Source organism: Aedes albopictus, chromosome 2 (genome assembly GCF_035046485.1).
Source record: "Aedes albopictus strain Foshan chromosome 2, AalbF5, whole genome shotgun sequence".
Lineage (NCBI taxonomy): Eukaryota > Metazoa > Arthropoda > Insecta > Diptera > Culicidae > Aedes > Aedes albopictus.
The window spans coordinates 53,867,427-53,888,238 of NC_085137.1; the positions used below are offsets into that span (position 1 = coordinate 53,867,427).

The 20,812-nt window shown below is 39.2% G+C and overlaps 1 protein-coding gene across 8 annotated transcripts in view; it reads left to right on the forward strand.

The window, feature by feature from the left end:
- LOC109409200 (uncharacterized) overlaps positions 1-20,812 on the forward strand; it is a 504,613-nt gene that overhangs the window by 219,417 nt on the left and 264,384 nt on the right. For 7 of the 8 annotated variants that reach the window (XM_062849689.1, XM_062849690.1, XM_062849691.1 and 4 more), the window contains one exon: positions 9,823-9,924. The exons of the other annotated variant lie outside the window; for it this stretch is intronic. In XM_062849689.1, the coding sequence (XP_062705673.1) occupies positions 9,823-9,924 (102 nt within the window). The remainder of the gene's footprint in view (positions 1-9,822; positions 9,925-20,812) is intronic. 8 annotated transcript variants of the gene reach the window in all.

A 20,812-nucleotide genomic window follows, 5' to 3' on the forward strand; every position in this document is an offset into this window, starting at 1 on the left:
CATATTACAAATAAACAGCTGAGATATTAACGAAAGAGAGGGAGTGTATCATGGCTTCATGTAAAACTTACTACAGTAGACGTTTGCTCGTTGCAAAAGCTTTAGCTGCAACGTTTTTTAATTGAATGTCCCCTAAATACAACAATTTTGCAATAAGGAAGCGCCCATGAATGACGTATCATTTTTGACAGGGTTTTTACTCCCCCCTCCTCCGTTGAAGCATATTTCCCATACCTAATACATGGTTCGTTTCACAATTCCAGATTCCCCCCTCCCATCTAAAATGCTACGTAATTTCTGGACGCTCCCTAATCGCACCGCTATTCGTCAAAATGAAACGTCAACCGAGATTCGATTTTTTTTCGTTTGTACTTTTCTGGCAGTACGATGTTTTCCAATTGCACATTCGCTGTCACCAGGGTGCGATTACGCATTGTTAATGGGGGAATCCGATTGATGTTGGCTGCAAACAATCCCATTAGATTAGGATAGGGATGCCGTCTACGTGTTCATTGCATTTTGCAGAAACTGACAGCTTTTTGACGACTGTTAGTTGTTGCAGTTATCGAATTTCATTCGGTGAGTGAAACATGTTCCAGTTATCGAATGTCTACTGTATCCACAGGAGTCTCCCAAGCCTTATCATTCGTCTACTCAACTGCCAACCTTTAGAATCCGTTGCCTTTCTCCTAGTCTCGCTTTTTATACTGTGCTACACACTTGCTTGAAAAGATTCCTTTTCTGACAGTTACAACTCGGTACATTCCCACCTCAGTTCATAAATGTGTTCATGTATCCAATCCATGTTCGTCTTCTCCCACCCTCACCAATTCTCGTCGTCTCTGTCTGGCTATATCTTTACACATTTATACTTTCAATTATTGTCAATTCTGTCTTGTGATCACAGCAGGACCCCAACTTTTCACCATATTGTACCAGCAGCACCCACTCCAGCAAACAGCACCCGCCGCATATGAATCAACGACTGGAAATTGCACTGCACCACCACCGCTCCGGTCCGCTTCGGAGTCTCGGTCTGCCCGTGCTCAGGTCTAATTGAAATAATCGTTAAAGGACCCTCGAAATGATTCGTAAAATTTAACTGTGTTTTATTGATGCTCGCTCTTACTCGGGCCGGGTTATGTAGGTGGGTGAGATTGGATTGCTGTCTGTCGTTCCCTAAGCCAGTTGAGTCGGTAGGTGGTCGAAAGGATGCTCTCAGAAAGTCATATTCCTTGCTGGTTTGGATTGTACCGACTCGCAGCTGAAGTACTACCACTCCGTTCCGTTCGTGATGGAATGGAACTGCGACGGAAGGTGGTCCGGACCCAGTTGAGGATGTTTGAGTACTTTTGATGGTTATGACCGTGTCTTTTGCTCAAGTGGAATGTGAGCAGTTGTACTGGTTATTGCTTTGTTGTCTTTGGAAGGAACATTGTACATGGGATGATGATTAAAAGCTTGAATGATGTTCAGACACTTTGGGCTGACTGTATGGAATAAGTGTTCATCACAATAGCTGAGACAGAATTGAATCAGGTTAAACAATTAGTCGTTGTTAAGACTTATAGGCAATCATGTTTGGATGTTGTGATTTTTAACTTGAATTCCATCACTATTCATTTTGGCATTCCCCGGATACGTGTGTTTCCAGCAGTCGAAGCCATTTTTTTATCAGCATAATTAAGCGTCAATTTTTCATGCATTTACTCAGTTTGTCTTGTTCTTCCTGTTTGAGTCCTTGTACACTTTTTCCCGTTTATCCTGTACTGGTAAATATGCCCACATGTACCGTTTCAGTGGGATTTCGCTTGTCATACCGTAACCTCCACCGGTGAGACATAGCTTGCTGAATCGTTTGGGTCTCACTTCGACACAAACAACAATCGATGTTCAAGTCAAGCACACGATAACGAAATGTTTTTTTTTTATTACTGGATGTATGTACTTGTCAGTGACACTACCGACATTATCCCCTCGAGAAAAAACCGCTATTCCAGCAAGATTTTTCAACATAAGCGTCTCTGCTTTAATATTTCAAAAATAAAGCATGCTTTATAGTCTCAAATAAAGATCATTTAACAAGATAAAGGAAGCAAAGTTACGATGTTTGCAACTTGAAACTTTTATATTGCCTTTTCACTTGACGTTTTCGAAAAAAGGTACTGTCCGCTCTTCGTTAGCAAACACAAGTATTGTGTTACTTATCCATCGCTTTCACTCTCAGTTTCCCGATATCAAGCGTACCATTCCTGTATCATGATACCACCACAGCTTACTTAAAAAAAAATCCCTCCACAACGTTTATCCTCTTGCCATGAATAGCGGTAAAAGCCCTCCCCATTGAATGCTTTGGTAAAAATTTAATCAAATGATTCAATTGGGCCCTTTCATACTTGCTTCTCTTTCGTTCGGCTTTTCAACCGGTATTGCGAGCATCCAGCATTCAGCATCCCCAAATGATCCTCCCCTCGAGCATCTGCAAAATGGATGCTCATGGTGATGATGGTTGTTATGTTAGTTTTTCAATTATTGATTTCGAGCTATTGTAATCGTTCGTTTTGTTCCGCTCTTTTGTGCTCCAACGGTGAGGCGCTGTAATTCGTGCACTGCATGATTGATGGGCTTGGACACCGGGCCGGGACCAGATGGATGTGCAACACGAATACCGATGCCCACGGACGACCCAGGAACTTTTTTTTTATCGTGAAACGATCGATGGCCATTTGACGCACCCGCAGCAGCACCTAAATCCCGGACGACCAACCAACCTGTTTCATCTCTTTTGATCCTGTATCGATGTTTCTGGTCGGTTGACTTTTTTGAGTGGATGTATGTACGTAGCTGCCAAATGGAAACGTGTGTAACTTGTTTGGATTGAAGAGGCTATTTCAATGCACTACTGACTCGTGAAATCGGCTTTTGCTCGTTGCAATCGGATTTTGTTCAAGGGCGTCAAACAGAGTACACCGATTTAGGTGTGAGCTTTTCGAGTGGGGGTCATTCATACCTTTAAACAAGGAAATCCGTTTCAAAAAGCGGTTACTGACCGGTTCTGAAACCTAGCTTGCGACTTTATGATTTTGCAAAACAAGAGTATTAGACCATGTTTCCAGAAACTTCCGATATACTGGCCACTTCTCTGGATGTTCCGGAAACCTGGTACCCCCAGGGAAGTGACCACTCTCTGACCGGTTCTGAATCCTAGTTTGCGACATATCAAACTTAATGATTTTGCAAAACAAGAGCATTGGACCATGTTTCTAGAGATTTTGGATGTACTGGCCACTTCTCCGGATGTTCCGGAAACCTGGTGCCCCAAGGGAAGTGGCCACTTTTTGACCGGTTCTGAAACCTAGCTTGTGATATATCAAACTTCATGATTTTGAAAAACAAGAGTATTGGACCATGTTTCTAGAGATTTCGCATACACTGACCATTTCTCCGGACGTTCCGTAGACCTGGTGCCCCCAGGAAGTGACCACTTACTGATCGGTTCTGAAATCTAGCTTACGACATATCAAACTTTATGATTTTGCTAAACAAGAGTTTTGGACCATGTTTCCAGAAATTTCGGATACAGTGACCACTTCTCCGGATGTTCCGGAAACCTTGTGCCCCATGGTATGTGGCCACTTTCTAACCGGTTCTGAAACCTAGCTTGCGACATATCAAACTTTATGATTTTGCAAATCAAGAGTATTGGGCCATATTTTGCAAAATCATGAAGTTTGACGTATCGCAAGCTAGGTTTTGGAACCGGTCAGTAAGTGGCCACTTCCCTAGGGGCACCAGGTTGCCGGAACATCCGGAGAAGTGGCCAGTACATCCAAAATCTCTAGAAACATGGCCCAATGCTGATTTGCAAAATCATAAAGTTTGATATGTCGCAAGCTAGGTTTCAGAACCGTTCAAAAAGTGGCCACATCCCTTTCGGCACCAGATTTTCGGAACAACCGGACAAGTGGCCAGTATATCCGAAATTTCTGGAAACATGATCCAATACTCGTGTTTTGCAAAACCATGAAGTTTGATATGTTGCAAGCTAGGTTTCATAACCGGTCAGAAAGTGGCCACTTTCCTGGGGGCAGCAGGATCTTGAACATCCGGAGAAGTGGTCAGTGTATCCGAGATCTCTAGAAACAATAGTCCAAGACTCTTGTTTTGCAAAATCATGGAGTTTGATATGTCACAAGGTAGGATTCAGAACCGGTCAGAGAGTGGTCACTTCCCTGGGGGTACCTGGGTTCGGAACATCCGGAGAAGTGGCCATTGTATCTGAAATCTCTAGAAACATGGTCCAATACTCTTGTTTTGCAAAATCATGAAGTTTGATATGCCGCAAGCTAATTTTCGAAGGCAAATTTTAGATTGCACCTCTATCTGATAAGGAGGTTACCCCAGTACCCCCGGCCATAAATCCAGAACAACGGAAAAATCCGGAACCATGACCCCGGTTACATAAACTAGAAGGACTTTGTGATCAACTGTCAAAATTTCATTATTTTTCGTTGAGAAACGGCTGAGAATCAGATTTTTGTAGTTTTGAAATTGGGTGCAAAATGAGGCTCAGGCACATAGGTGTTCTGTTCACCCAAAAGCGGTGATAAACCAACTAGTTGGAAGTTTACTTCCAGGTGGTCCTAGATCTCAGGTAAAGTTTTGAACGTCATAGAAAAGTGTCGTCTTCGGTAAAGATCTTCGGGAGGTTACTGTTATTGATGCCAACGTACACAGACTCTAATAGCATTTATTCCCTTGTATTGGAAATGTCGTATCAGACGGCGGTGAAGAATTTGCTTATAAAAATCGGAGGAATTAGTCCAGAAATATCTCTTCATTTTTTACAAGAAATTATCTTCAGACAGCTTTGAGAATTTCTGTTTGAAATTGCTCCTGGATGCAGCTGGGATTTCTTCCGAAATTCGTTGTTATAACCAGAGTTGCGAAATATCAGTCATGTCAGTTGACTACTGATTTTGCTCCACTGTCACTATCACTTTAGGCCGATCAATATCAAAACGATAGTGACCGGTAACGACTTGATACTGACCCGCACTCCAGAGCACTATCTTTTTTTTTTTATTCCTTGTTGGGTATCTAAGTCACTGCGACCAGTTAATAGATCTATTGTGACATATGCCCCATTTCTTTTTAGCTTTGTCAAGTCGACGTATCACCATTGGTATTGGTAATAATGAGACTTTGACCAGAAGCGATATCCCAACACGGTGCCACACTTCGAATGAATTGGACCACCGTATTTGGGTTTGTCCTCCAGACAACAAAGGGTTCTATTAGCCCTTTGTCGATGAACCTAATTCTTTTAGTTTCAACTGCCGGACAACGGCATAACAAGTGTTCCGAGTCTTCTGTATCTATGCCGCACAAGTGACATACATCATCTTGAAATTTTCCAATAACCTTCAGATGATAACGGCTCGGACAATGACCTGTTAAGGGGCTGTCCATAAACCACGTGGTCATTTTTTTGGGACTTCTAAACCCCCCCCCCCCCCCTGCGTGGTCATTTGTCCGTACAAAATTTTTTATTCGTGCATACAAAATGCTCATAGGCCGAACCCCCCCCCCCCCCCCTCATGACCACGTGGTTTATGGACAGCCCCTAAGAGGCCAGTTAAAGTACTAATATCTTTTTTGGAAAGTTCCAGAATTTTGCGAGTTTTTGCAACGTTTCTCCCAGGATTGATCACTTGGAAAGAACGCTGAAAATTGTATCGTCTGCTCATCCAATCACCATTGCTTGTGACTAGCGAGTTGATACTAATTGTTTTTTGAATACTAAGGTGTCCTCTCAGATCACCTTCAAAGAGGTTTTTAGTTCTTTTTAGTTTCAAAAGACTCTTTGCAGCTTCTAATTGAGAGCACTATCATATACCCTGAACTGATGTTTTAGTGATTTTAGCCAAAACTCAAAATGATTGTTGACCAACATACAAAACTTGTTATTCTGTACCACATATTCAAATTTCATCACTTTAAGTGTTTAGTTTGATTTTTAAACGAATTTTAAAGATGGCCTATCGATGATATGTACCCGCCATCGCAATCAGTCCAGTTGTGATGGGAAAATAAAAGTGACGCTGACTCAACAGAGCACACGCTGACTTGGATCACAGTCAGCCTATCAAAATCGGTGGTTTGCCTATCATTTGATAGTGACAGAGAGCAACTCTGGTTATAACCCTCCTAGAAGTCTTGCCGGAATTACTTAAGCAATTCCTTGTTTTAGTAATATTCCAGGAATTCCATTAGCAATAACTGTAGAAATACTATCTGGAAATGCTTGAGATATCCCAGTAAGAATGCTTGGAGAAATCATGGTAGGATTTTCTGAAGGAATTCCAGAGAGATTTTTTGGTGGTGTTCCCAGAGAAATTCTTACAGAAATCCCTGAAAGATTCATCGGAGTAATTTCTGGAGGAACTCTTAGATAAATTCATGGAGGAATCCAAGCAGAAATTTCTAGCAAAAACCCATATTACATTCCTCCAGCCTCCTGGAGGCTCCAGGAACTCCAGGAGAATTTCTCAGAAGGTTCATCTAGAAAATTTTTCAGGAAATCGTCTAAGGACGCCCGCTGGTGTTTCCCCGAAACTTCCTCCTAGGATTCGCCCAAGATTTCCTCCTGGATTTTCTCAACAAAGTCCTTTTGACGTTTTATCAGCTATGATTCTTCAGAGATATCCTTATACTTTCTAAGATCGAAAAAGCTAATAGAAAGAACACGCCGCGATATAGGCATACCCCTATGAACGGAGTGCGAATTCCGAAAAAGCTACCGATCGATAGAATTTGTGATGAAAACAGAACAATACATAGGCAGTCGGGTGCCTGAAACTTTTGCCAGTCTTGGTAAGGTGGTATGAACTACCAACCAAGCCGATCTGTTTAAAAGCACAGGCCGCACGGCAGAAGTTTCACGCATTCGATGTATTCGTTCAATACATGGCCTACTTGCCTAATTTCACCTTCTATAAAATTTTCACACTTGTTCGCTACCTAGCGAATTCTATCATATCTATCATTTCATTGTCCACTTTGATCTCTACTCCCTTATACTATGAGTAGAAAGAAACCGATATAGCCTCAAAATCATCAAGTTATTAATAGAATACGATCGATAAATCAGTATATGACATCTCTAAATAATGCTCTCAAAATACCTCCAGTAATTCCTGTAGGATACCCGGCGGGTATTACACGGGAAACCCAGAAAAAATCTTGATGGATTTCTGTTTAAATTGTATAGTGAATCCCAATTGTAGTCCTGAAGAAATCCTAGCAGTGGCTCCTGAATCTTAAGAGGATTCTCTGTAGGAATGTCAAATTTTTGAAGAATTCCAACAATGCATTACATCAGGAGTTCCTGGAGGAATACCAGCAAAAGTTTCTAGTGGTGATGTAAGAAGATCTTTGATCAAATTTTTGATTTTTTTTTTTGAGGAATGCAAAGAACTCGTTAAGAAATACCTGAAAAAATGGGGATTTTGTGGAGGAATTGTCATGGAGAATTTCAGCAAGAATCCCAGCTGGCATTACTGGATGTTTTCTGAAAGTAGCTTTGGATGTGAAGGTATCCTTGGAGAAATCATAAGAGGAATTATTGCGGGAACTTTCGGAAAAAAATCACTAGAGGAATTCATGAAGAAATCCGTGGATGTATCACAGAAGTATTTAATATAGGAACTTCAAGTGTACTCTCTGGAGGAATCCCAGGAGAAACTCTTACCTAGTTTTGACCAGAAGGCGTCTGGTTAGCCAGGTATTTTCATCCTAGCTTCGAAAGCAGTGTACAGATTGATGTCCTTGAGACCAATGAAGATTATTGGGACTCCTCTAGATATCTCTCAATATCGGAGTGTCCTTCGATGACGTCTGACATGGGTACTGATTGTTGTCCACCGTATGGGCGGCTTTGATGAGCTTCACCTTTGGGACTGCTTCTATGCTCTGGATTCACCCACTATCCAGGTCACTCGGAGCGATTGCGATACGCCTTTCCATTTTGACGGTTGTAAACTACGACATGTTACGGATTAATTTGCTGGTCGACGTTCCCATTCCTCGCGGGCAACGGCCAAGTGTGCTTGTTGATCATGACGTTTTCGAAGGATGCTCCGTTGAAGATTATGTTTATCCTGACTCCCAAAGCTAGTGCTGCTGCGCAGTGATTGGAACAATAGAGGCTTGCGTGTAATGTAAAATAAGTAAGCTCCGAAGATTCCTGGAATAATCCCCTTTTCAGTGGTGTGTATTACTTCCGGTTGGCGGACATTTACAGGAGTGGAATATTACGGTACAATCGCTGGTTAGGCGCGCATATCGCAAAATACAAACCCACCTATTTTACGTAGGGTATGTCTTCCATCAGTAATCTCACGCTCCCATATTCATCCTATTCGAAAACAAGCGATTACGGCACCGATTGATTCCGTTCTTTTCTTCAAACAAAAATACAAAATATGAAACTATACAAGCAACGCCTTTGTTTTTCGTGGGATGAAAATGGAAGCCACATGCTTAATAAGGGAACCAATACCCTATGTGATGACGAAAACGGTTCACCAGCTTGACGACGCAAACGTACTTGTTGGCGATTCAGTGATTCGTGTGCCTCTGGAAGAAGCCAGTTGAATTCTATCCCGACAACGGGACCGAGTTTCAGTGGGCGAGTAAGGATATTAAGTGGAAGGTAGAAGACGGCTGCTAAGAAGCGATAACTTATCAAGTGCTACACGACAGCAAATGGTTGAAGGCAAGGTACTGCTAACGACGTTGGTAGAAGCGAAGAACCTAGTAAATTCATGTCCGATGACCATGACATATGCTGGAGACAAACGAAACATTGGCGCCCAAATTTTTTTGCTGAGAGGTTCAAAGATTTAGACAGAAAAGATTTTGAAAACAAACGGGAGCAAATCGTTGCGGGATTGCTTTAAGCACTCGTAGGCACTGCACTGGCAGATCGTCTGTGGGATCGGTGGATAGCGGAGAACGTTCCGGTGATCAACCTATGTACCAGAGGTAGCACGGAGAGATTTAAATATGTTTTTTTTTGTAGGAATTAGTCAGCGAATCCATTAGATTTGTCTAGGAAAAAACTTCTTTCTATTTTTCATAATCTTGAGCTTCATTGAAATGGTTTATTATCTAGACGGTCTCTGAAAAAATATGTATCCATGTATTTCTTTTTACCAATAATTACAATTTCTTCTACGCTGCTGTACAAATGTTCCGTAGTATGTATTCCTATATTGTTCTATAACTTAAAGCTGGCCCGCTAGTTTTTGTAGAATTTCGTATCCGTCAATAAAACCTTTCATTTTTATATCTGTTTTTCACTTCTTCTTCTACCTATTATATTCTCTACCTACATCGTGGATGTTATAATTATTGCTCTTCTAAACACTTTCAATACTTAATGCCAATGAATATAAAAAGCACTACCCATTCCCACAGAACGATGCCACTCAGCAGGACATCCAAATAACGATAATAACTACACTTGCGAGTGTGCAAACGATAAAACGTTATCAAATTCCATCTTATGGGAAAACAACTCTCATTTTCTCGTTCTTTATCTCTTTTTCGTCCTGTCCGTTGCTCCAACCGTGTGTGTGTGATGTGTATGTGTCTGTGCACATTATCTGTTGGTCACCACCCGCCGAACACACCGCCCGCTTTCCGTACCCGACGGTGGACAATTGTCACCCCATGGTCATCGTTCGTGCGAAAATCAATTCGGTGCCTGGCGCTGCTGGACCACCACTTGGCTCGCTCCGGCGGCGGCTGCGGCAGACTGTACCGATGTCCAGCGCATACGGATCTTCCACCGGCGCCACCGCCACCACCACCCCCAAATGTTGGCCTTATCGATGGCGTTGCAGGTGGACCACCAAGGTTTGTTCCCTGAACCCTCTTTCTGCTCCCATGAACACCCACCCACTGTTATGCTCCCCACGAGTGTCCTAAAAGCAAGCATTATTGTGTGAAAGAGTGGCTGGGTTCTCGGCGCCAGTCAATATTGAATGCATGAGCATAGCAATTCTTGTGACTTTTATTTTTCATGACACGGTCTTTGCAGTTTGAAAAGAGTTGCGACGAAGTCTACGTGCTTTAGGAAGCATTATCTGTCGAGCGCAAAGAAATATGTACAAGCTTTCATCTTAGAGTAACGCTTTTTATAAAATTGTGAATTCAATAAACTTCTAGCGAAAATACTCGTAAAGCATTCCTTATTCACATAAATATTTGTAATTTTTCCAAGATCATACTTAACGATACCACAGAGTTTGTGAAGAAATTTGTCGCATTAAGGAGACGCAAAGCGTACCACTAATCAACTTTGAAGGATGGTATACGATCTCTGCCATATTTCAAGCCTAACTTTACCAAACACCGTATGTAACAAATGTAAACAAAAAAGAGATTTTCACATGAGGCACTGAATTTCGTTGACGACTACTTGTATCACTCACCTTTGGGGATGATTTGTAAAAGAATACTCGGATTTTTCACGTTTCCGAAATGCTAAATGTATGTGTTACTATGGGAACAGCGAACTTCCCCTTCGATTTTCTCCGCTCCGGAGTTATTTCAGGAACTTCAGGACCCTTTTAATGGCGTTCCGCCAGGTTTCATTCGCGTTTTAATTACGGAGGGATTCTATGACGTTTCAAGGGACTTCAAGGGCGATTCAAAGGGGTCTCAGGATCCTTTTAGGGGCGTTACAAGGAATATCAGGGACATTCCACGAGCCTCTCTGCGGCATTTTGCCTCTGAAATTTTCTGCAAATTATCTGAAACTTCCTGAAATGCTTCCGAAATCCCCCTACAGCCCTCTCGGACCCCATGTAACGCATCTGAAACCCTCCGTAACTACCGAAAACGCACATGTAACGGCTACAAAACCCGTCGAAAATCCTATGAAACTCTCTGAAATGCCTTCGAAAATAGCTTCCGGACCTCCGAAAACGCCCCTCAAACCAGTCCAAAATTCAATGTTCCCACATTCTCACACTTGCGGTTCTCGATACCCACATGTCTTTTTCGCAGTTTTCATTTCAAACTCCCATCTTTTTGATGTGTGTTACAATCATGGTGCAACATGCTGAAATTCAAAGAAAATAACATTCGTACATTGAATGCGGCATCAATGTAGTGTGAAACGCACCTAAAACCTCCATGAGAGCCCTTGGAGCCCCCCAAAATACTCCTGAGAACTACATGTACCTCCTCGAAGGCCTCTTCTCTTGAAACGCAATTGATACCTCGTAAAATAGCTCTGTGACCCCCTGAAACCCCATGGGATCCTATTGAATGGCCCATTACTGCCATGAATCGCATATCAGTCCCATCTTTGCTGGATTTCCTATGCAAATGGGACAGATATGTGATTCACGGCAGATTAGTCCCCACAAAACGCTCATGAAACACTCCGGAACACCCCTGAGACTATCTTTCTTGTTTTTTTTTTCTTTTATACAATTCCCAAGTAACAATCAGCATGCCTTGAAGGTTTATTCATGTTTTATCCTGGTTTCATACGAGCATGTCAAAAAGCTAGTTGTTCTAAATTAGTTTTATCTGGTAGTTTTTTACTTTGAACCTTTGGCGTTCCATAAAATTATCATATAATCTCTGCTATGAACATCTTCAATTAAAGACTTGCAAGTAGACATGAATTGGTTTTATCACTTATTATATACCATTTCAATAAAACTTGCAATTGAGGTTGTTGTCGGAGAGATTTTTTTGTAAACAAATACACAAAACTGTGAGGCAATGCACAAAACCAACAAAAGTTTCCGTGGCCGTAACATAAACCAAAAAATTGCTGTGATAAAACCGCTAGTTCTATCATGAGCTCAGTTATGACTACCTCAGGAGGGTTAGCCCTATTGGAGGAATCATAAGGAACATAGAGTTTTATCAAAAAAAAGGCGCCTAGCAGGGATAATTCTTGGATAATTCATGTAAATACAGAAAAATTATTACTCAATTTTATGATTTCACGTACAGCTTAAGATCAAATTAAACCATACAACACGTTTCCGTCATTTTATTTTGTCAGAAAAATTACATAATGTCTTTTAAACTCCGCTGTGTTGAAAAAACCTTTTTTGCACCCAATTTCACCGAGTAAATTAAATTCATTTAACTTCCAAATTATGCATAGTTTGTGTGGCGCACTTAGTTTTTGTCATTATCACAGTCACATTCACCACAAATTTTCCGTGGCATGTCTCCTGACACGTATTAAATAGAAAACAATAAATTTGAATTCCATATCCGCATCTTTCCAATTGATGGCTGGATAAACAACCAAGCATAATTTATTCTGACGATCGAACATTGATCAAATAATCAAAACAATTATTTGACAAGTCAGAAGATGGTTTTATTTAGAAGATTGATAAAACTATGATACAACCCGAAATCCTAAGCCGGTGTGCATACGAAGTCCTGTAGACCCTAATAAGACTGGGCCAACTAGCCAGAACGTGGGCTTATTGAGGCATACCAGAACTCGAGAGCATTTTCAAGTCGGCATCAATGGTTTTATGTTTAGGATTTTAGAATCGCTAAAAAACTTTGATAACATTGAAATTAATACTTGGGTTAAGAAACCTGCTGATCAATCCACTAAAACCTCATTCTCTCTCTTCCTTACCATCGCGGTACGCCCGTTACGCCTACATGGGAATGTCTGCAGTATCACGCCTAAAGAACATTATTTGGAGTGTTTTTTTTTTCATCTTGGCAATCATTCTTTAGTAAAGAAATAGAAAAAATCCCTAAAAATTTTTTTACCGAAATTCCTAAAAAAATCTTAGAACACTGAAGAAGTCTTTGCCGAGTGGCGATGTCTCTGAAGGAATAAATTCTTAATGGATATTTGAAGCGATCTCTGAACTATTTCCTGAAAGAAGTAACGAATCTGTTGTCGAATTCCTGTAGAAATATCTAGTTGAATACTGACAAAAAAATCCTTGGATTTTGTCGGAATACAAGGGAAATCCCAGAAGAAATCAGAATCAGAAAGAATTTGTGGAAAATATCTCGAATAAATATCTGAAGAATTGCTTGTTGAAATGCCCATCAGAATTTCTCAAGATATTTTAGAAAGAATTTCTGGGGAAATCCATTTAACACATTTAATTTTTCATACGGTAATTTTTTGTCAAAAAAAGAATAACTGAACACAGGAAAAATAGATTGTATACCTTATGACAGTTGGTGTACATAGCTTTGCTGATCTATTTTCATTAAATGTGAACCGAAGAAATGAATAAACATCTGTTAATATTCCAAGAAAAATCTCTCAACAATAGGAAAAGGAAACATTTCAGTCGAAATTTCTGAATTATTTCCTGACAGAATCTGAGGTGACATTCTGAAGCAAGTTCTGAGACAATACATTGAGGATTATCCGGAGAAATTCCTGAAGGAATCTGTACATGACTTGATGGAATAATTCTCGGATCAAGTAGGAAGGAATCATGCGAAAATCTTTGGATGAATCCTGGAAGAAATTCCTGGAGACATTTCTCCGGAAAACTCCAATGAAATTAGATGGCTTTCCCTAGAGAATTTATAGAAGGACACTCTGTAGAAGTACGTGAAGGAATATCTGTACGAATTACTGAAGGAATCCTTGCAAGAATTTATGAAGAAAACATTGATGGAGTTTTCGAAAGAATTGTGGCAGTATCTCTGTAAAAATCTGAAAAAATCCGTGGATATTTTTTGCCAGAATCACGGCAGGTTTTTGGAAAGAAATCCCTGGATGATTTTTCAAAAGAATCCCCAGAAGATTTTGTAAAGGAATTCTACGGAGTTTATTAACAAATCCTCTAAGTAATTTCAGAAGAAACTTTATGAAAATATTATTAAAGGAATCCTTGAAGAATTTTTTGGACGAATTGCTATAGGGACGCCAAAAGCAATCCTAGGAAGAATTTAAGAAAAAAAAACTTTGACGAACTATTTAAGGGTTTCTAAAATGTATGACTATCTGAAAAAATCATTGGAGAAATTTCTAAGAGGAATGCTGGAAAATATTTTAAAATAATCGATATATAATTTCTTCTAGGAAGCCTTAAGAATGTTCTTTAGGGGAATACTTGGCAAAACTTGGGGAGGATTCTCCGCAGCAATTTTAGAAGAAAACTCTGGAAAAACGTGTGAAAAAAATTCACTGAGGAGTTCCCGAAGCAATCAATTCAAGATTTTCTTTAAAAATTCTAAGAGAAATTTTTGAAGGAATCTGTAAAAGATTTTCTGAAAGGAATCAATAGCGGATTATTGAAAAGTATGTGTGCATGTAGCTGTTATAAAATCAATTTATGGAAGATTTTCTAAAGGTGTCTTTGAGAAATTTTCTGGACAAAATTCTGGAATTCCTAAAATAATCTTCACAAGATTATAACAAGATCATATGCATGAATCATTGGAGGAATTTCTGCAGAAATCTTTGGAAGAATGTTAAATGGGAACTTAGGAGGAATTTCTAAAACAAGCTAGGAAAAACTTCCATAGATTTTTTTTAGAAATTCCTTCTAAAGAGTATCATAATAAAGATAAAAAAAATCACAGGAAGAATTTCTCAAAAAAAAAAATTCAAGAAGAATTTCCGAGGATTTTTTTTAAGTTTTTATATCTGTGTATTTAACCTATGCTAATTCTACAATTTTTTCTGATGGATTTTTCTGTACAATTTGTGTGATAATATCTGGAATGTTATTGATGAAATCACAAGAGACGTTCCTGAATGTATTTGTGAAATATTTTCCAAATGAATCAGTGGTGGGATCTGTATCTTTTTTAAAGAAATTTATGAAGAAATTCTACAATGCTGTTCTCAATTTATCCTTGCAGAAACATCTGATCGAATCTCTACAGGAATTTCTGAAGAAAATCTCGGAAGAGTTTCTAAAGAAATTCATGAAAAAGTTTGGAAGCAACCCATAGATGATTTTCCAAAAGAATCACTCCAGAAGTTTCAGGAGAAATTCTTAAAAAAAAACAGATTAAATTCCTGCTAAATTTTTTGTTAAAATTCGTTGAGAAAATTCTCAAGGAATCTTTGGAAGATTTTCTAATAGATTACTAGAAGAAGTACATATTTTGGAAATTTTGGATTGATTTCTTAAGTAATCCCTGGAAAACTTCTACAAAGATTCTCCCAAAGAATTTCCAAAGGAACCCTTCGAGAAATTTTTGAAGTATAATGATGCAAGGTTTTCTCAAAGAATGCTTTAAGAAATTTCTGAACTGCTGAATTACAGTAGGAAGTTCTAAAAATGCCTTCAAGAATACTTCCAAATAAATGTTAGGAGGATTTCTGAAAGAATCCTTTAAGGAATTGCTCAGAGAATTTCAAAAGATATCCTTGGAGAATATACGATGGAATCTCTGAAAAATTTTGTGAAGAAATTTTTGGAAGTTTATCGGAAAAAAGTCCGGACATATATGTGAAGGATTATTTTTTGTTTTGAAATTTCCTTGGAGAAATGACGTTTTTCAGAAGCAACCCCTGGGCGAGTTTCGAAAAGTAATGCAAAAAAATATTTTTAAAATATATGAAGAAATCGCTAATGGAATGTCTGAAGTAGTCCCTGATGGAATTTTTAGCGCAATTCCTGAATAAAATTTCCAAATGAATGTTCTCCATTTGCAATCTTTTAAGGAAATTTGGGGGGATTCACTGGCGAAATATGAGAGACATTTCCGAAGGAATCCGTGGATAAATGCTTGAAGGAAATATTTAGACGATTTTCTGAAACAACTCTTGTAGAATTAAGGAGGAGTTTTCTATAGGAACTCCTGCAATATCAAAATAATGTTAAATATCTTGAGGAATTATTGAAGGAATGCCTTGATGAATATCTGGAAGAATCCCTGGAAGCAATCCATGCAAAATTTTCTATAAAAAAATGAAAAAGATCTGAGAAAATTCATATGGAATTTCCGAAGAAATCCCTGCAGAAATTTCTGAAACTGTTTCCAATCAAATCCTAATAGATTTTTTCGAAAGTATCATTAAAGAAATATGTTTAGGAATTTCTAGAGGAATCCTTTAACAAATTTTCGAAGGAAACTTAAAAAGAGTTTCTGAGGGAAATTTTGGAAGATTTTTAAAATATCTCCGGAAGAATTTCTGAAGAAGTATCTGAAGTAACGTTTGTTGAAATTCCTGAATAAATATCAAGAACTGTTTTTGTCTGAAATTTTTTTTTTGAAAGAACTTCTGACAGGGCATCTGAAGAAATGGGGCGAATTTTGAAACGGTTAATGCAAGATCTTCTAAAACTTTTTTTTTCAGGAAATTTCAGATTTTTTTTCGTAATTTTTACAAGGGTTCAATTCCAAGAATAAAGTTTATTACATGTAAAAGGGCGAAAAAACTATTCACAGGGTAAATTATCTTGAATTAGTGAATATTCCAGAAGATTTTCTTTCGTTTTAAAAAGGTTTTTTGTCCTAGTTTGGAAATCAAAATCAAAACTTTTATTGTCTCATTAGAAATTTTACTGACATAAATAGCGCAAAGCAATTTCAAAAATATCAAAGGTAATTTTTCCTGCAATTAAGGATGCACAATTTGTTTTAAAAATATAGGCGACTAGCTGACCCGGCAAACCATGTATTGCCCATTTTAATTGTTGCTCTTGCACAGTTTTTCTAATGTTTTTGTTAATTTTCTTAACTTGTTCTACATACGAACATAGCCACCCACCATGAGGACAAATTGATCCGTTCAAATATCTTGTTGATCATTTCATTAAATAATTAGTTGTATGGCTTCAAAGAGTATGTAAACTCATTTGTATAAACATCGGAAGCCCGGTTCCAGAGGCACGTTATCTTCCATTTGGTACATTTGTCTCAGATAAAGAATGCTGTTTGCTAACCAACTTTTTTTTTAAATTGTATTTAACCCTCTAATACCCAATCCCGCCTTTAGACGGGGTATAGTTTGAGCATTTTTGTAATTTTTGTTTCGTGGACAATCAAATTTTTTATATTTTTGGGTGATATTTAGGACTGTTTTGTATATCTCAAAATGGTTTTCGGTGTCTTCTAAAGCGTATTTACATTTTTCAAAAATTATTGAAAAATTGATGTTTTAGTCACCTTTAAGAAATCATTGATTATTTTGTATTGAATCGCTAAAATAAACATATTTTAGATTTTTCCCAAATCATTCTATCATAGTAGAATAGTTTAAGGGAGTCGAATACACTCTAAAATTACTTTCCTTAAAATTACACGAAAAATAAAATTTTCTTTGAAAAAAATTTAAAATAAAAATATTTCAACAATAATCTTAAAATCTCAAAATGTTTTCGTCTCAAAAAATCCGTATCCCAAAGTGGCTTCTAGGAAAAATATAAAAGTGTGTGGATGTTCAAAAATAAAAATTAGAAAAATCAAAAACCGAAAATCACAAAATCGAGAATTAAGAAGAATCATCTTCCAAAACATGTTTAAATCGATTTTAGATGACGAAAAATGATATTTAGATCAAAATCAAAAATTTGGGTATTAGAGGGTTAAATTAAACGGAAAACTCGACCATAGAATTTACAGTTCAACTGCTCAACAGCGCCACTCGAAAGAAAAACCTTCGATAAAAAGAAGGAAACATTTAGGTATGTTGTAAATTTTAGCAGTTGGTCCATAAAGAAAATGGAACAGTGTGACTTGAAAGTTATCTGTATGGGAGCCTCCCGTTCCAGAAATCGCACACCAAGCTAAGAATCTTCCCCGGCCCAAAAATATCTACCTACAGAATTTCACACCGATCGGATAAGTAGTTTCCGAATGCATAAGGGTCAGACAGACAGACAGCGCGAGTTATAAATTCCTAGAGAAATTCTCAGAGGTATTTCTGGAGTAATTCCATGAAGAATTCTTGGATGAATATCTGGATGAATTACTGGAGGAAGAATCTTTAGTGGAATCCCTGATGGTATTCCTGGTAAATTCCTCGAGAAATTACTGGAAAAACCTGGTGGAATTACTGGAGGAATCCTTTGAACCAATTTCTTGAGGAATCCTTGGATTCTTGGAATAATGTGTGTATAAACTCCGGGATGATGATTTCTTTAACAAATTGCCGTTGTAATTTCTGAACGTATTACTGCTTTAATTTCTTTGGGAATTCCTGAAGTAATATCTGCAGGAGTTCCTGGGGTAATTTCTGGGGCAATTCTTGGTGGAATTCTTAAAGGTATTCCTGGAGAAGTCCCAGAATCAAATGCTGAAGAAATGCCTGGATGAATCCCTGGAAGAATGCCTATGAAAATCCCTGAAGAAACTCCTGGAGTAATGCCTGGAGGTATTCCTAAAAGAATTCCTAGAGGAATTCCTAGAGCGATCCCTAGTGAATTCCCTAGAGAAGCTCCTGAAGGAATGCCTGGAGACATGCCTGTGCGAATTTCTGGAGGAATATCTAGAGAAATTCCTCGAAAAATCTAGAGAAGAACTCCTGGAAGAATTTCTGGAAGATTTTCTTGAAGAATCGTTGGAAAACTTTCAGGTAGAATCCCTGGAGAAATCCTTTAAAGATTTTCTGGAGAAACTCCTCGAGGAATCCCTAGTGGAATTTCTACAGGAATTTCCTGAGGTATCTCTAGAGAAATACCTGGAGGAATTCCTCGAGGAATCCTTGAGATATCTCCAGAAGAACTTCTGGAGGAATCCCTTAAGAAATTCCATTAGCAATTTCCAGATTAATGTCTGGAGGAATTCCAGAAAAAAAAACTTAGAAGAACATCTGGATGAATTACTGGAGGAATTATCGAAGGAATTCCTGGAGGAATCTCTGGAAGAATCTTTAGAGAAATCCCTGAAGGAATTTCTGGTAAATACCTGGACCAATTCCTGAAGAAATTCCTGGAGAAAATGCTGGTGGGATTCCTGGAGGGCTCCCATGAATCAATTTCTGGTGAAATCTCTGGAGGAATCCTTGGAAAAACTCCTCAAGGAAACTCTGGAAGAATTCCCGGAAAAAATCCTGAAAGAATTACTGAAGCAATTCTTAAAAGAATTTCAAAAAGAAATTCGTGTAGGATTTTCTGAATTAATTCCTGGATCAATTCTTGGGGTGATTCCTGGAGGTATTCTTGGTGGCAATCCTGCAGGAAATGCCTGGATGAAATTCAGAATTCCTGATGTAAATTCTGCAGGAATTCCTGAGTTAATATCTGCAGGAATTCCTGGTGGAATTCTCAAATGCATTCCAGGAGGAGTCCCAAAATTAAATTCAGAAGGAATGGCTGGATGCATCCCTGGAGAAATCCCTATAGAAATCCCTGGAGGTATTTCTGTGAGAATTCCTGAAGGAACTCCTAAAAGGATTCGTGGAGGAATTCCAAGAGCAATCCCTAGAGGAACTCCTGAAGGAATGCCTGGAGGAGCTTCTGAAGGAATTCCAGTACATACCTGAGGGAATTTCTAGGGAAATTCATTGAGCTATCTTCTAAGGATCTCATGAAGAAATTTCCAGAGAAATCCCTAGAGGAATTTCTGGAGGGTTTCCTTGAAGAATCATTGGAGAACTTTCAGGAATAATCTTTGGAGGAATTCTTTGACAAATCCCTGAAAGAATTGCTGGAGAAATTCCTGGATGAACCCCTGGTGGAATCTCTAGAGGAATTGCTTAAGGTATATCTAGGAGGAAGTTTTAGTGGAATCTCTAGCGGACTTTATAGAGAAATTCCTGGATGAATCCCTGTAGGAATTTTTAGAAGAATCCCTGAAGGAATTCACAGAGGAACAACTCCTGAAGAAATTTCTGGAGGAATCCCAAGCAGAGTGATTGGAGTCATTTTTAAAATAATCCCGAAAGGTTTTGTACAAGGAGCCTTTACCACTCTTGTATTCTGGTCACGTGAAATAATTGGCCACCTGAAGTTCGTCTGGAGTCCCGTTGCATTCTGGGCTTTTAGCAAATAGTTTGTCTGGAAGAATCCATGCCTCGTGTTGTCCAGAAGTGCGACCTACAGCACCAGACCATGTATTCTGTCTCGAGTCCAGAGGAATCCAGCGTTGTCTTCGCCGGACCGTCTAGTTCTACGTGGTGCCAGTTACTGGACACCACTTGACGCCACGACGCTACCACCTATAATACGTCGCATTACCCCCCCCCCCCACTCTTTTTGTTAAAGAAGGGATAGGGATTGCATATCCGGTCTACCTCCTTTCAAGTAAATCTGCAACAACCTCAACCCCATTGGCGGACAATTGTTATCCACTTTAGGACCTCGTATCCGTTATAAAACGGTCACACACGGCGACTCGGGAGTCGAGATGGCTCCCTAGTCTAATAGCAAAAGACCCGCCATCGTCCACTGTAAGACGATTGCCTCAGGCCATTGGTCTTAACCGTAAAGGAGGGACTCTTCTCGGCACGGTCGTTCTGGTCTCGTCCTGGGTCGTACCGTCCTGGTCCGACAAAGAAGCAAGACGCCTGATACCCGGATCCATCCAGCAACGCCCGCTGGTCCCCGTCGGTCGAGCACTGACCCAACAAACCTGCCATTCCATTCCCGAGCTGCCAAGGCGGTGAAATTCCAGCCACACGGTAGTGTAGCTCCACTACCCAAAGGCCAAAGCAATGAGGCGGTATTCTTCAGCAGCAGGGAGTATTAGATAATCTCGCTTACACGCTTTTGGAATTTTGGTTGTAAATACATAACCGTCTCGGCAAACGTCGTACTGCCTACTGCCTGCCTACTGTGTTATTGACATTCAGTTCCATAGCGAAGTGCCCCGCAAG